The 14,878-nt window shown below is 38.7% G+C and overlaps 1 protein-coding gene across 2 annotated transcripts in view; it reads left to right on the top strand.

Moving 5' to 3' along the window:
• SCN8A (sodium voltage-gated channel alpha subunit 8) overlaps nucleotides 1–14,878 on the top strand; it is a 215,741-nt gene that overhangs the window by 141,212 nt on the left and 59,651 nt on the right. For both annotated transcript variants that reach the window (XM_045829237.1, XM_045829238.1), the window contains exon 12: nucleotides 5,652–6,014. In XM_045829237.1, coding sequence (XP_045685193.1) covers nucleotides 5,652–6,014 — 363 coding nt within the window. The remainder of the gene's footprint in view (nucleotides 1–5,651; nucleotides 6,015–14,878) is intronic.

Raw genomic sequence — 14,878 nt, 5'->3', positions numbered from 1 at the left:
ATAACAATGAATTTTTAGAAAAATTATCACATTCTTGGATGTTGTGACCATCTACTTGTAAGAATTTCTAAATGCTTCTCTCCACCTTTCGACTTGTCTCGTTGCAGACCAGTAGCAGGTCTTTTACTCAGCACTCTTCTATGACTCAGACTAGGAGAGCTGGTTCAGAGGCGTGAATCAGTGCGGGTGTCCAAATATAAATGTGAGAAGAGGGTCCCAGCTGGCATGGCTCACTCGGTTGGGCATTGTCCCACAAAGTGAAAGGTCACCCGTTCAATTCCCTGTCAGGGCATATGCCTGGGTTGCAGGTTCTGTCCCCATTTGTGGCGTGTATGAAAGACAGCCAGTTGACATTTCTCTTTCACATTGATGTTTTCCTCTCACATCAATGTTTCCTTCCCTCTCCTTCTCCCTCCCTTCCCCTCTAAGATAAAAATTTTTAAAATAATAATAATAATTTAAAAAAATAAAATAAATGTGAGAAGAGGAATAGCAAGCAGTAAGTTGGAGGAGGCCTTGATCCCTTTACTAATCCAACAACACGGAGGAAGGAAGTGTAAGAACTGGTGACGTGTATGTGCCCTTTTAACACACAGTGACACCATCCACTCATGAATGAGACCTTGTGAGCATACACTCTGGAATCTGACCAATGCAGCTTCCCTTCTCTGGTTCAGGGTTGGGACAAAGGAGCAAAACAAATCAGAGTGATTAGGCAAATTGTCAGAAATATTGCATGTGGTATATATTTAACAGTGACGTTTATTATCAAATAATCTATGGTTTAGTTTTCTTGATGTGGCCCCCACTGATCAAATTCATTTATCATCTCAGGGATTTGTGAGTTGCTTTGAGCCACGGCAGGAAAAGACTATATAACAAGGGAAATACATACGAGAGCAGAGTATGATGGAACTAGAAATATCCTAAGAAAATGTACCCATCGAGCCACAGGGCTATAGAAAGAGATTGGAACTGGAAGCATTTTGAGTCTAGAACTAGAAATGGAGTTGTAGGTAACAAAAAGATAATGGGCAGAAATATTACAGAGGAGCCCTACAGCCCTTCCAAAATTATCATCAAAAATATTATTTTATATATTTTTTATTGTTTTTATTGTTTTTCAAGTACAGTTGTCTCCATTTTCCTTCCACCACTTTCCCCCTTTAGCTTCGTCCATGGGTCCTTTATACATGTTCCTTGACAAGCCTTTCCCTTCTTTTGCCTGTTATCTCCCTGCCCCTTCCCCTCTGGTTACTGTCAGATTGTTCTTAATTTCAGTGTCTCTGGTTATATTTTGCTTGCTTGTTTTTTTTGTTGGTTAGGTCCACTTATAGGCGAGATCATATGGTATTTGTCTTTCACCACCTGGCTTACTTCACTTAGCATGATGCTCTCCATGATGCTGTGGTGAAGGGTAGGAGCTCCTTCTTTCTTTCTGCTGCATAGAATTCCGTTGGGTAAATGTACCATAGTTTTTTGATCCATTCATTTACTGATGGGCACTTAGGTTGCTTCCAGCACTTGGCTGTTGTAAATTGTGCTGCTATGAACATTGGGATGCATACGTTCTTTGGAATTAGTGTTTCAGGATTCTTAGGGTATAATCCTAGCAGTGGAATTGCTGGGTCAAAAGGCAGTTCCATTTTTAGTTTTTTGAGGAAATTTCATACTGTTTTCCACAGTGGCTGCACCAGTCTACATTCCCACCAACAGTGCACTAGGGTTCCCTTTTCTCCACAACCTCTCCATCACTTAATTGTTGATTTGTTTATGATAGCCATTCTGACCGGTGTGAAGTGGCATCTCATTGTGGTTTTCATTTGCATCTCTCTGATGGCTAGTGATACTGAACATCCTTTCACATGTCTCTGGGCCCTCTGTATATCCTCCTAGGAGAACTGTCTATTCTGGTCCTTTGCCAATTTGTAACTGGGTTGTTTGTCTTCCTGGAGTGGAGTTGTGTGAGTTCTTTAAATATTTTGAAGATCAAACCCTTGTCTGAGATATCATTGGCAAATATATTTTCCCATAGTATTGGTTCTCTTTTCATTTGGCTGATGTTTTCTTTAGCCGTGCATAAGTTTTTTAATTTGGTAAAGTCCCATTTGGTTATTCTTTCCTTTATGTCCCTTGCTCTAGGGGACATACCAGTGAAAATATTGCTGTGTGGAATATCTGAGATTTTCCTGCCTATGTTTTCCTCTAGGACTATTATGGTATCATGACTTACATTTAAGTCTTTAATCCATTTGAGTTTATTTTTGCATATGGTTTAAGTTGGTGGTTGAGTTTTCATTTTTTTGCATGTAGCTGTATTCAGAAAACTACACAACACTGAAGAAAAAAATTAAGGAAGACACAAATAAATGGAAGCATATATGATGTTCATAGATTGGAAGAATTAACACATCAAAATGTCCATACTACCCAAAGCAATTTATAGATTCAGTACAATCCCTATTAAAATACTAATGACTTATTTCACAGAAATAGAACAAACATTTCAGAAAGTTATGTGGAACCATAAATGACCCCAACAGAAATTTTGAGAAAGAAAAACAAAGTAGGCAGATCACCATACCTGACATCAAGCTATATTACCAAGGCCACAGTAATCAAAACAGTCTGGTATGGCATAAGAACAGAGACATAGATCAAAAGTTTATTTTAAAAGGTTTATTTAACACTTATATGCACTGTATTGGTGGAGACCCAGCCCACAAAGAACTTTCAAAGTGGAATCATTTACAAGAAGGTAAAAGCCTAAAGTCTAAGGCAAAAATAGTTAAAAATTATTTTGAACATTTCTTCAAAGTCATAATTGGGCAAAACCAAATATCTCAGGGAAGCAAGGAGGATTGTCCAAAGTCAGTTGTTTGTCCAGTTCTTTCTCTTAAAGCAGTAGTCCTCAAGTGGGGTGCAATTCCTTGGGACACTTGAAGGCTTTCCAAGCACAGTTAGCTTTAAGAACCCTGATTCCTAGATGTTTAACTTACTTATTCCTATGCCCAAGGTTAGCACTGGGGCCCAAAGTCACACCAGTTTTTTTCACTTCCCTCTTCATGATCATCTCCTCCCACTTTACGGAAGGAAAGCATGTACCCCTCTGTCATCCCAATGCTTATGTAGTGCATGACCCTAAGGAATAAAAATCTTTGGGGTGGCCCTGGCTGGCGTAGCTCAGTGGATTGAGCACGAGCTGCAAACCAAAGCATTGCAGGTTCGATTCCCAGTCAGGGCACATGCCTGGGTTAGAGGCCAAGGCCCCCAGCAACCGCACATTGATGTTTCTCTCTCTCTCTCTTTCTTCCTCCCTTCCCTCTCTAAAAATAAATAAATAAAATCTTTAAAAAATCTTTGGGGTCAATTGGACATTGGATGATTGGGAATATTAAAGTCTACAAAGTTTCCTTTAATACAGGTAATGTAAATCCATTGTAAGACTTTCTGGCTTTACCTCTTACACTCTTAAGTGTGAAATGAAGTTATAGTCAAGGATATTGAGATGCTTTAAGTTCAGGAGTTAGATGGTTATCGCTGGGATACATAGTAATATATTTATAAAATGAAAAATGAGGTCATTTTTAATTTCACGTTTTATTTTATTTTTTTAAGCTTTTATTTATTTATTTTTAGACAGAGAGGAAGGGAGGGAGAAAGAAAGGCAGGGAAACATCAATGTATGTTTGCCTCTCACATGCCCCCCATACTGGGGACTTGGCCTGCAACCCAGGCATGTGCCCTGACTGGGAATTTAACCAATGACTCTGGTTCGCAGGCTGGTGCTCAATCCACTGAGCCACACCAGCCAGGGCTATTTATTTATTTTTTTTATTATTGCTCAATTACAGTTGTCCTCATTTTTCCCCCATTACTCTCCCTTGCCCTGTCTGAGGATATACTTTTTCCTTTGAAAATATGCATAAGTCTGATTTGGCCAGTTGCTTTTGTAGTGAGGTCATTAGACATTCTCATAAGTTAAGTGAGCCAAATCTGTGGCTTTGTGGTTTTGATGAAAATATCTTTAAAGCATGTGATAAGATAAACTCACTTTATTAAAAAATTTGTTAGCATAGATATATAGAAATTAGCAATATTTTGATTATTCTAACCTTTTCTGTTGGGTTAAATAAAGTGACTTTTAAGTTAAAGAGTAACCTCTATAAGAGTAACCCATATAATATTAGTAAATAATAAATAAAGCCTTTTTTATATCCATAGAAATCAAGACATGGAATAATTCTGATATCTAGGTAATAAATCTTTTGACAAGTCGGTGGTTTTCAGTTCTTTGCTTTCAACAAAATTGAAAAGAGGACCTAATGCTGGTAGCTTACTAAGTGACTTTGGCATATAATTTGGCAGAAGTTCAAAGAATTGAGTGACATTACTATAACAAAATTCTTCTGTTTCAAGGCACTGTTTACATTAATGAGGTTTCTCAGTGCTTAAAAATCAAATATTTAAAAGGCGGCAGGGAAATCGATGTTGAGCCATGTGTCATTCTAATAATAAGTAATACTATCTACAAATATTTAAACACCAAAAACACCAATTGAAAGAAAAATCTCATCATCTCATTAAGAGATACATTTTAATAAGTTTTTAAGTTTAGTAATTACTTATTAAACATATACTATATTTGTATATCTTTTTTTAAAAGATGTTATTTATTTACTTCTAGAGAGAGGAATGGAGGGAGAAAGAGAGGGAGAGAAACATCAATGTGTGGTTGCCTCTCACATGCCCCCTACTGGGGACCTGGCCCGAAACCCAGGCATGTGCCCTGACTGGGAATCCAACCAGCAACCCTTTGGTTTACAGGCTGGCACTCAATCCATTGAGCCATGCCAGCCAGGGCTATATTTGTATATCTTGATCAATCATGTTAATAAGAATAATAAAAACTCAATTCAGCAGTGGTTTTTTTTTAACTTCTTAGACACTCATTACAGGAAAATTTAAACATTTAAAAGTACGGTTTATGTTTTTTTACAGAAAAGTATTTGGGTAATCAGTAAAATACATTGAAGTATAAAATATATGTTAGCATGAAATTCTCTAGGGAATGTGTACTGGCAGTATGAGTTGAAGGAGAAAGAAATGAGGAAAAATTTCTAGGTGGTAAAGAAGAGATTTATTTAAATACGCCAGTGCTGAGAATTACAGAACTTACAAATATTAAACTTTTGGTGAAAAATTTTATGTTGAACAAATGGCAGGTGATACCCATTTTTAAATTCTTTCCTTTTTGCCAAGTGTGGCATGGAGTAAATTAAAGGCACATTGCTTGTGAGCCCATAGTGTGAAAAATAGACACACAGATGTGTCTCCCAGTGCTTTGGCTGTATAGAACATGAGACAAAAGCATCGTTTCAGTGCTTGAGTGAACAATGAGTCAAATTGTTGAGTGGTTAACTGGTCAAAAACAGGCATATCTCGTGGGAATGGGACAAGGAGAAGTGAGTAATAATGGGTGTTGAGCAGTAGAAGCAATTCTGCATCCCGAGTGCTTTCTGGAAACACTTGTGCTCTGAGAACAAATGAAAGGATGGGACCAGGCTGGGGAAGTTTGCAGCCTTTGCTCAGGCTCTAAGGGGGCAGCTTCCCGTCTCATAACCTGCCAATCTCTCTCTCTTTTTCTACAGTCACTACTCAGCATTCCAGGCTCCCCATTCCTATCTCGCCACAACAGCAAGAGCAGCATCTTCAGCTTCAGGGGGCCCGGGCGGTTCCGGGACCCGGGCTCGGAGAACGAGTTTGCGGACGACGAGCACAGCACAGTGGAGGAGAGCGAGGGCCGCCGTGACTCGCTGTTCATCCCGATCCGGGCCCGCGAGCGCCGCAGCAGCTACAGCGGCTACAGCGGCTACAGCCAGGGCAGCCGCTCCTCCCGAATCTTCCCCAGCCTGCGGCGCAGTGTGAAGCGCAACAGCACAGTGGACTGCAACGGCGTGGTGTCCCTCATCGGAGGCCCCGGCTCGCACATCGGCGGGCGTCTCTTGCCAGAGGTGAAAATAGATAAGGCAGCTACCAGTGACAGTGTAAGGAAGTAAACATATAGACCAAGGCTAGGCATGGCAGTCTCCCTACTCCCTTCCTCTCCCTGTTCCTCTCCTTCCACATGTTCTCTCCTGTGCTCTGCTTCCCCAGCTCCCAACCCGGCCCCACACTTCTTTCTTACCCCTCCCCAGGCCGGTTCTGTTTTCTCCCTCCTGGTTTGTTTCCATTTCTGTCTTCAGTCCTCACCCCTCCCCCATTACTCTCCTTTTCCCCTTTTACTTTATTCCTTGCTCCATTTTCCCCATCTTTCTTTGTTTTGGACTCTTCTCCTTCCTTCAGTAACTCCTTTTATTTTACGTCTTCCTCTTTCCATTTTGGAAGTTTCTATCTGCCTGTTTCCCGCCTTCCCTCCCCCACCTGCACTGACTGAATGCCTCTGGCCAGCGGGTCCTGCCCACATGGAATGAGAAGCATCGTGCCACCACCACCAGTGACCAAGTCTGAGCGGGTTTGGAACTCCCATTGCTTCTCCCGTCCACGTCCTCTCTCCTAGGGAAACAGCTTGGAATTTAAAGCTCTTATCTTTCTATTTTAGAAAGTAATACAGTTTTGAATAATTTTCCAAGGCTCCTCTGCAAGAATGAGGTGTGATTTTTCCAAAGAGGAATGTGCATGCGTGATGCAGAGGGTGGGAGGCGGACACCAGGGAGAGCCCGGCCAGGAGAGGTTAAGGGAAACACTGCAAAAGTGGACCTGGACGGCAAAGGGATTGAAATGGAAATAAACTGAAGGAGGGAGAAATAGGAGGTTGGGGCCGGAACATGTGGTGTACAGGGAAGGAAGGAAAAGGGAAGCAAAAGATGAATTTTAAATGTAATCAAATGTCAGGCTCTAAAGGAGTTGAATATAACAGCTGCGCGAAAATCTCTTGTCTAGGTGTTTGGAGAATGGCCTCCCTCTTTGGGAAAACCATCTCCTAACATTTCTTTAAATTCTAAGCTGTTCATACCTTTTTCCTGGTTTTAAATTCTTATAATCTCAATGATCCTAATCCTTCCTACCTCTTAATTCCTTAACTTTCCTCAGTTCCTCCTTAGCTGGTATAAGTTCCTTGAGATAGCATGTCAGTCTGTTCTGTTCTAACACTTCGGGTTCCTCTAACACAGCATGAAGATAGCCAATCCTTTAATTAGCATGATGCATGTGTGAAGGAAAACTGGACAGTCACCGGTGGAATTATTCAGAATCACCTGTTTTTAGCATTTTAGGGCAGTTGTTGACTGTATAGATAAAAATTCAAAAGACAGTTAAGATGTATTTGAGGTTGTCTTTTCTTTCCCTGCCTTTTCATTTATTTGTTAAAGATTTTATTTAGTTATTTTTAGAGAGAGGGGAAGGGAGGAAGAAAGTGAGGGAGAGAAACATCAATGTGTGGTTGCCTGTCACGTGCTCCCTACTAGGGACCTCGCCTGCAACCCAGGCCTGTGCTCTGACTGGGAATTGAACCAGCGACCCTTGGGTTCGCAGGCTGGCATTCAGTCCACTGAGCCACACCAGCCAGGGCCCCTACCTTTTTATTTAAAAACAAATTACTTCCCCCCCTTACATTTGTATAGCTCTTTACAAGCTGCAAATTACTTTCAAATGTGTAATTTAATTTTTTCTGAATAAAAATTCCATAAGGCTAACAAAATGGACATAGATTATTATTCTTCTTTTTTAGATGGGGAAGCAGGCTCAGAGAATTTGTGCTCCTCGAGGTCACACAGCTCATCACTGATGGATCCAGAATCTTGGACCTTTCAGAAACCTTAGTCTTCTGTTTTTCAGTTCATTTTAATGTCCTCTCTGCATAGCCACATGGCCATTGCTCTTCTGGAGACCTGTTTATGGAAGATCAACAGTAATAGGGACAATAATAACAAACTGGTTACACAGTGCCCCCCAAACCAGATAATCAGTCAAAATAAATGTTATAGATGATTATCTTTAAATGTAATTTGTATTTGATTTTCACTAATTCTATGTCTAGAGGTCAATTTTGGACTCCACAATTAGATAGATAATTATATTTCCTGAAAAAATGGGAAATAATATCAAGAAGAATGAGGGGTGGGTCAGAGTGGAGAGTTCAGGTGGGGCAATTCAAATGCTGAAAGCCAACCTGAATATTAATATCCTGGCAGTTTTTAAAAATATTTAAGCTCAGTAATACATCTTGTTTTTCCTTTGAAGAGAAGGTATTAGAAAAGGAGTTCAGGAAGGAGCTTGAGTGTCAGCTTACATCAGATGAGCAGGTTTGGGGGTTTGTTTTAGGTTTTTTAGCAGCCTCTGTTGTACTGTGTGGGAGAAAAATTTGAGAGGCAGTTGAACAGATGGTTGTGGAATGTGAGGCTTTCTGCACCGCCTTATATTGTAAACGCAGAGCCTTTGCCTTTGGGGTTTTTTTTTTTTTTTTGAGCCTACACACTCAACACCCTGTAAGCATATAAGAGATCCTTTGCAGTGGTCCCAAGTGTTGATGGTGACAGATTTCAGGATTCCCAAGGTCAGGAGGTCAGATCCCAAAGCGGCAGGAAGATGGGGTAGGCAGGACCTTATCATTTCCAAGGACTTCATAATTAGGAAAAAAAAAACTATTGTGTTAGAAGACATAGACAACTTCCTAGTTGTTAATAATGTGAATAAATACCTAATTTATATTAATAAGCCAAGTTGACAAAACAAAAACAGAATACATATAGTTTGTATGGTATACCAGATCTCCAAGAAGACAAACTGCATGTAGGAAAAAGATGACTGACTAAAGTTAACAGTTGTTGCCTTTGGAAGGGGACTTTTGCTGACTTTTTTCTTCTTACACTTTTCTGTTCTTTCCAGTTTTCCACAGTAGGCATAATCATTATAGCTACCATACATTGAGTTCTTAATACACTCTGCTAAGTACTTTATGTGCATGATCTCATTTAATTCTTATAACCACCCTATTCAGTAGGTGTTTTATCCTATTAACAGATGAGACTCATCTCTGAGACCTAGTGACTTGAGGAAATGAAACCAAGAAAACTTGCCAAAGAAAATTTCCTGATTAAATATTAACTCCTTTTGGGATGTGGGAAAAACAGTCATTTATCTTAGAAGAACACAATATGTTACAATGTTACATACAGTCCAGGCCAGATGAGGCACTAATACCATTTTGGGCTGGGATATAGCGATCCTTACTGCGGAAACGTTATGGGCGTGTCTGCAGCTATGAATCAACTTGTCTTTGTCTGAACCCTTCCAGTTACATACTCACACTTTGTGCATTGGTGCAGTGGCCACTGCTGGTTTACAGGCTGGTCTCACACAGTCTTAATGATCAGGCGGTGCCACATCTATGTTTTAAGAAATTAAGAAATATAATATTCCCTATGAAAAAAAGACATCTGGACCTCACTTCACCAGAGTCTCATCAAAAATTGTGTCACATCTTCATTAGTTATTCAGTTGTGATTGAGTAGTGATTTTTTTTTTTTTTGGATAGTTTGGGAATTTCTACAAAGGCTTTTTGGTTTAACATAGGATGAGGAGACTTCCCATGTCTTCAACTCTTAGCTGGAAAAATAGGTGAGGATTTTTAAAAGGCTCTTCACTCATTAAGAAGGCAAATGCTACTAACAACCCACAAATCACACATAATTCAGAAAGTATGACATATTAGCTTACAGATGTATAAGCACTATCTCATTGAATGCTCACAGCCCCAACCCTGTGAGACAGATTTTATAGTTGTCTGCATTTTACTGTGGAAGAAGCAAGGCTTAGAAAATAGTTGGTTTCCCAGTAAGCAGTGGAGTTAGGATTTGAGTCCAGGTGATCTAACTGCAGAGTATTAACCATTAATTATTATGCTGTACTAATTCTAAATCCCAAGTTCTTTACTTTTTTTTTTCTTATCCTCACCTGAGGACATGTTTAAAGGGGAAGGGAGGGAGAGAGAGGGAGAGAAACATCGATTGGTTGCCGCTTGCATGCGCCCTGACTGGGGACCGAACCTGCAACCCAGGCATGTGTCCTGGTGGGGTTGGAACCCGTGACCTTTTGGCCCATGGGACGATGCTGCAGCCAACTGAGCCACACTGGTCAGGGCTTTACTTTACTTACACACATGATCCTGGGGAATTAACCTCTAAGCTCATTTCCATATCTGTAATAAGAAGATAAAAGGACCTTTGTTATAGGGCCATTATGAAAATTAAATGTAATAACATATATAAAATGTGAAACATATTATTGGGCCCATTCTAGGTATTCACATTCTTGGTATCCAGTTTCTATTTCTTTTCCTATAATTTTTTGTACTTTTTAGCCCCGAGAAGCAGACAGTGAGATTTCAGCTGAATTGCTTGACTTGGAGAGAGTAGGGCTTCTCCTGAGATTCCAGGTACCCTTTGTCTGAGGAGAAAATATGGTACAGTTATTTTAAAGAAAAAACAGTACAAAATTTTGAAAAAGACTTGAACAGAGATAAATGGCTAGATTCCAAGGTCACTTCCAAAATGCTCTAAATTTCAACTCCACGAAAGGTGACTGGACTAAATGGTAGATTCCCATTACGCATTTCCTTGTGAAAGCAATTTACGATCAATAGCAAGTTGAGCTTTCTTGGCAGATCTGTGGAAACACGGGCAGACTCTGCCATCTGCAGTGGTTGCAGAGTATCTCTTTGAGGACAGCTACAATTGAGGAGGATGGAAATCAGTGACTAAATGTTCTAATGAATCTTGTATCAGAGAAATGGAACGAGTATACACTAGGTTTAACTTTCAAAGAACAAGATTAAAGTTGTTGATTTCTTTCTCTGTTGATAGTTTTGTACCAAGCTTCCTTAGAGGCTAAATTTTTAAAAGGCAGCATCTCCTGACTTTTAAAAAGTTATTCATTCTCCTCTTCCTTCCCCAGCAAATGAAACAAAACAAAGAAGAAAATATATACACTTCCATTTACCAAAAACAAAACCTGAAAAGATGGGGAAGGGAGGATGGGAAAGTGTGTGTGATCTTTCCTCTGGTCCTTTTGGGCCCCATCCTAAGTGAAGGCATCAGGCAGCTGAGCCAATAGCAGGATCCCGGGCAGATTCTCCAGGGAAGGTGGCTGTGAAGCTGCTTTACACAGGCTTAGTGTCTGCTGCAGGTTTTCTTCCTTCAGTTGGCTGTAGTCTGTCACAAGAAACAATAGTCAGCATTGCTGGTGGGAATGTAAAATGCTACAGCCACTTCGGAAAACAGTTTGGCAGTTACTCCAGAAAAATTAAACATAGAGTTACCATATGACCCAGCAATTCTACTCTTAGAGATATACCCAGGAAAATTGAAAACAGGTGTTTACACAAAAACTTGTTGACAAGTATTTATAAAATTATTATTCATAACAGCCAAACAGTGGAAACAACCCAAGTGCCCACCAACTGATGAATAGATAAACAAAATGTGATACATTTCTACAATGGGATATGGCTCAGCCATAGAAAGAATGATAGGTGCTACAACACAGGTGAACCTTGAAAAACATTATGCTGAATGAAAGAAGCCAGGAACAAAAGGCCACATATAACATGATCTCATTTATATGAAATGATTAGAAGAGGCAAATCCATAGAGACAGAAAGCAGGTGACTGGTTGCGAGGGGCAGGAGAGGGGGGAGTGGGATTGACTGCTAACAGGTACCATATTTCTCTTGGGTTTGATGGAAATGTTCTGAAATTAGATTATAGTGATGGTTGTACAACATTGTAAATACACTAAAAGCTACTGGTTAAAATGGTGAATTTTGTGTTATGTGCATTTTATCTTGAATTTTTAAGTTGAAAGAAGGAATAAAAAGAAAGAAACAATAGTCAAGTACCTGGACTTTCAGTCCCAACTTTCAAAACCTCACCTGGGTAGGAAGGAGTTCCAGGACATACCCACCCATATTGGTATTCTGACTTTAACAGATTAGATTTTCTTAGTGTTAGTGTAGATATATTTTTCTCTGGATATTCCCTGAACCACCACTTCCCCTTGCTTAGCACCTTCATGTAATGTTTTTTTAAGCCCTTTTAGTTTTTGTCCTCTTAAGCAATTAATGGTGATGAGTGTGTTTTCCCTCTACCTCTTCATTAATCAATCTGATTGATGAATCCTGAGAGATTGCATATGCAAATGGACAATGACCTGATCAACCTGCCCAAGAAACCAACCTCCTGATCTATAATAAACAACCCAGAAAGACAGCCAGCTTTAAGTAAAACTTACAGGAAGCCAAATTTCTCTCTCATGACAATCCAGCAAGCTAAACAATAACTTCTGTAACAATCAGCTCAAAATGGCTACAACTTGATTCATAACTGACAACTTCCCTGATTTTTGTCCCTGCTTCCAACATAGGACCAACCAAAGAAAGCCAGTATACACCCCTGACAAAGCACACAGGATGCCCAGCTTCTAGTTAACCTGCCTACAGCTGCCCCTTGGCAACTGCCTCTCATCAGGGAAACAGAAGCCTCTCTGTCTCCCACTGTAAAGCTTTACCCCTCACTCCCTTGCTGCCTTTTGAGTCTGCTAAAACACGTGTGGTATTCACTCACTCCCTCACTATGTCAGACTCGGAATAAATAGCCTTTGCTTTTCTTGTTTAGTTGGTCTTTGTTTCCAAAATACAGGTACATCTTATACGTATTTACAAACTCTGCATTACCTATTCCTTTTCAAAGGAATTCTCGTTTGTAATCAGTATTGCAATAGTACATTGGGTAACCCTCACCCAAGAGCTACCAAGGTTGTGGGTAAAACCAAGGTAGAGAAGGAACTCTCCGACCAGCTGAGGACTATGCCACTAGCCCTCTTTACCACAAGATTCTCCCTGAAAGTACCCAATACTCCTCTCTAATCCCTCCCCTCCCACTTCCAGGTAACCACTTCTGACTTGTGTCTCCTTAGATTAGTTTTCATTCATTCTTGTGGACTCAGTATTTTTCTATTGGCTTCTTTTACTCAACAAGATGTTTTGAAGATACATCCATGTTGTTTTATGTGTCAGTAGTCCACTTGTTATCGATGAGTGGTATTTCATTGTGTATAAGTATATCACAGTTTTTTAATTTATTTTCCTGTTGATAGATATTTAAGTTGTTCCCAGTTTTCAGTAGCATGAATAAGCTTGTCAGGAACATTCTTGTACAATTCTTTGTAGATAAATGTTCTCACTTATATCAGATAAATTTCACCTCACAGTGGAATTTCTGGGCCATATTGTAAATGTATGTTTAACTTTATAAGAAACTGCCGAACAGCTCTCTAAAATAATTCCACCATTTTTTATACTCCCATTAACCATGTATTAGAGTTCCAGTTGCCCTATATCCAAGCCAATGTTTGGGGTGTCTTTGATTTCAGCATTTTAGTGGGTATAAAATGTGATCTTATTGTGCTTTTAATTTGCATTTCCATGATGATTAATGATGAGCATTTTTTCATGTGCCTATTGGCTTCTAGTATCTTCTTTTGTTCATTGTTTATTCAAATCTTTTGCCATTTTAACTGAGTTGTTCTTTTTATTATTGATCTGTTAATTTTTTATATGCTGTGGATATAAGCCCTTTATCATATACATAAATTTTTAATTTTGATGAAGTCCAATTGTCAGGTTTTTCCCCCTTTTATGATTTTTTTTGCATCTGTTTGAGAAATCTTTGCTGATCTGTGAGATTATAAAGATATTTTCCTTCTATAAGCTTTATAGTTCTAGATTTTACAATCAGGTGCCTGATTCAACTCAAATTAATTTTTGTGTATGAAACTAGATAGGAGTGGACCTGGGTGGATATCCAGTTTTTTAGCACCATTTGTTAAAAAGACTTTCCTTTTTCCGTTGAATTGACTTGACACTTTGATCAAAACCAGTTGATGTACATATATGTAGGTCTATTTCTGGATTCTGTTCTATTCCTTTGATCTATTTGTCTATTCCTATACCAACACTACATTTGTTTTAAATATTGTAACTCTTTAAGTCTTGAAATGAGATAGTGTGAGCCCTCCAAATAAAAAATATTTTGAAATATTATTAAATAATCTTCTAAGAAACTATTTTGCTATTCTAGACCTTTCTAAAAAGATTTTGTCTATTCTGGATCTTTTGCATATCCTCATATATTTTAGAATCATCTTGTCAGTTTCTTCAAAAAAGGCTAGAATTTTGATACTGATTGCACCGAATTTATAGGTCACCTGGGGAAGATGGAGCATCAATTATATTGAGCCTTTCAATCTATGAATATGGTATATTTCTTCACTTATTTAAGTCTTCTCAAGTTTCCCTTGGCAAAGTTGTATAGTTGTGTAGTGGGGGGTTTGCACATCATAGATTTATTCCTTGGCATTTAAAAAAATTTTGTAATTTTTATCTTTCAATTACAGTTTACATTCAATATTATTTTGTATTATTTTCAAGTATATTTTTGATACTATTGTGAAAATATAATTTTTATTTTCAAGTATTTGTTCTTAGAATATAGAAATAAAATTGATTTTTATATATTGAACTTGTATCTCATGACCTTGATAAATTAACATTGGTTCTATTAGATTTGGGGTTTCTAAAAATATAGATTCCATGGGGCTTTCTACATGCACAATAATATTTTCTATAAATAGCAGCAACCTCATTCTTTATGACTTTATTTTCTTCCTTTATTGCACTAGCTAGGACTTCAGATACAAAATTGAATAGAAGTGATGAAAGCAGACATCCTTTCTTGTTTCCAGTATTAGTGGAAGAAGATTTAATGTTTCACAAAGAAGTCTAATGTTAGCTGTCAGTTTTATAGATATTCTTTATCAGATC

This window comes from Phyllostomus hastatus, unplaced genomic scaffold, assembly GCF_019186645.2.
Source record: "Phyllostomus hastatus isolate PE091 unplaced genomic scaffold, TTU_PhHast_1.1 phas_scaffold_93, whole genome shotgun sequence".
NCBI classification, from domain to species: domain Eukaryota; kingdom Metazoa; phylum Chordata; class Mammalia; order Chiroptera; family Phyllostomidae; genus Phyllostomus; species Phyllostomus hastatus.
The sequence above is the reverse complement of the archived record's forward strand: the minus strand, read 5'-3'. Positions and strand labels throughout refer to the sequence as shown.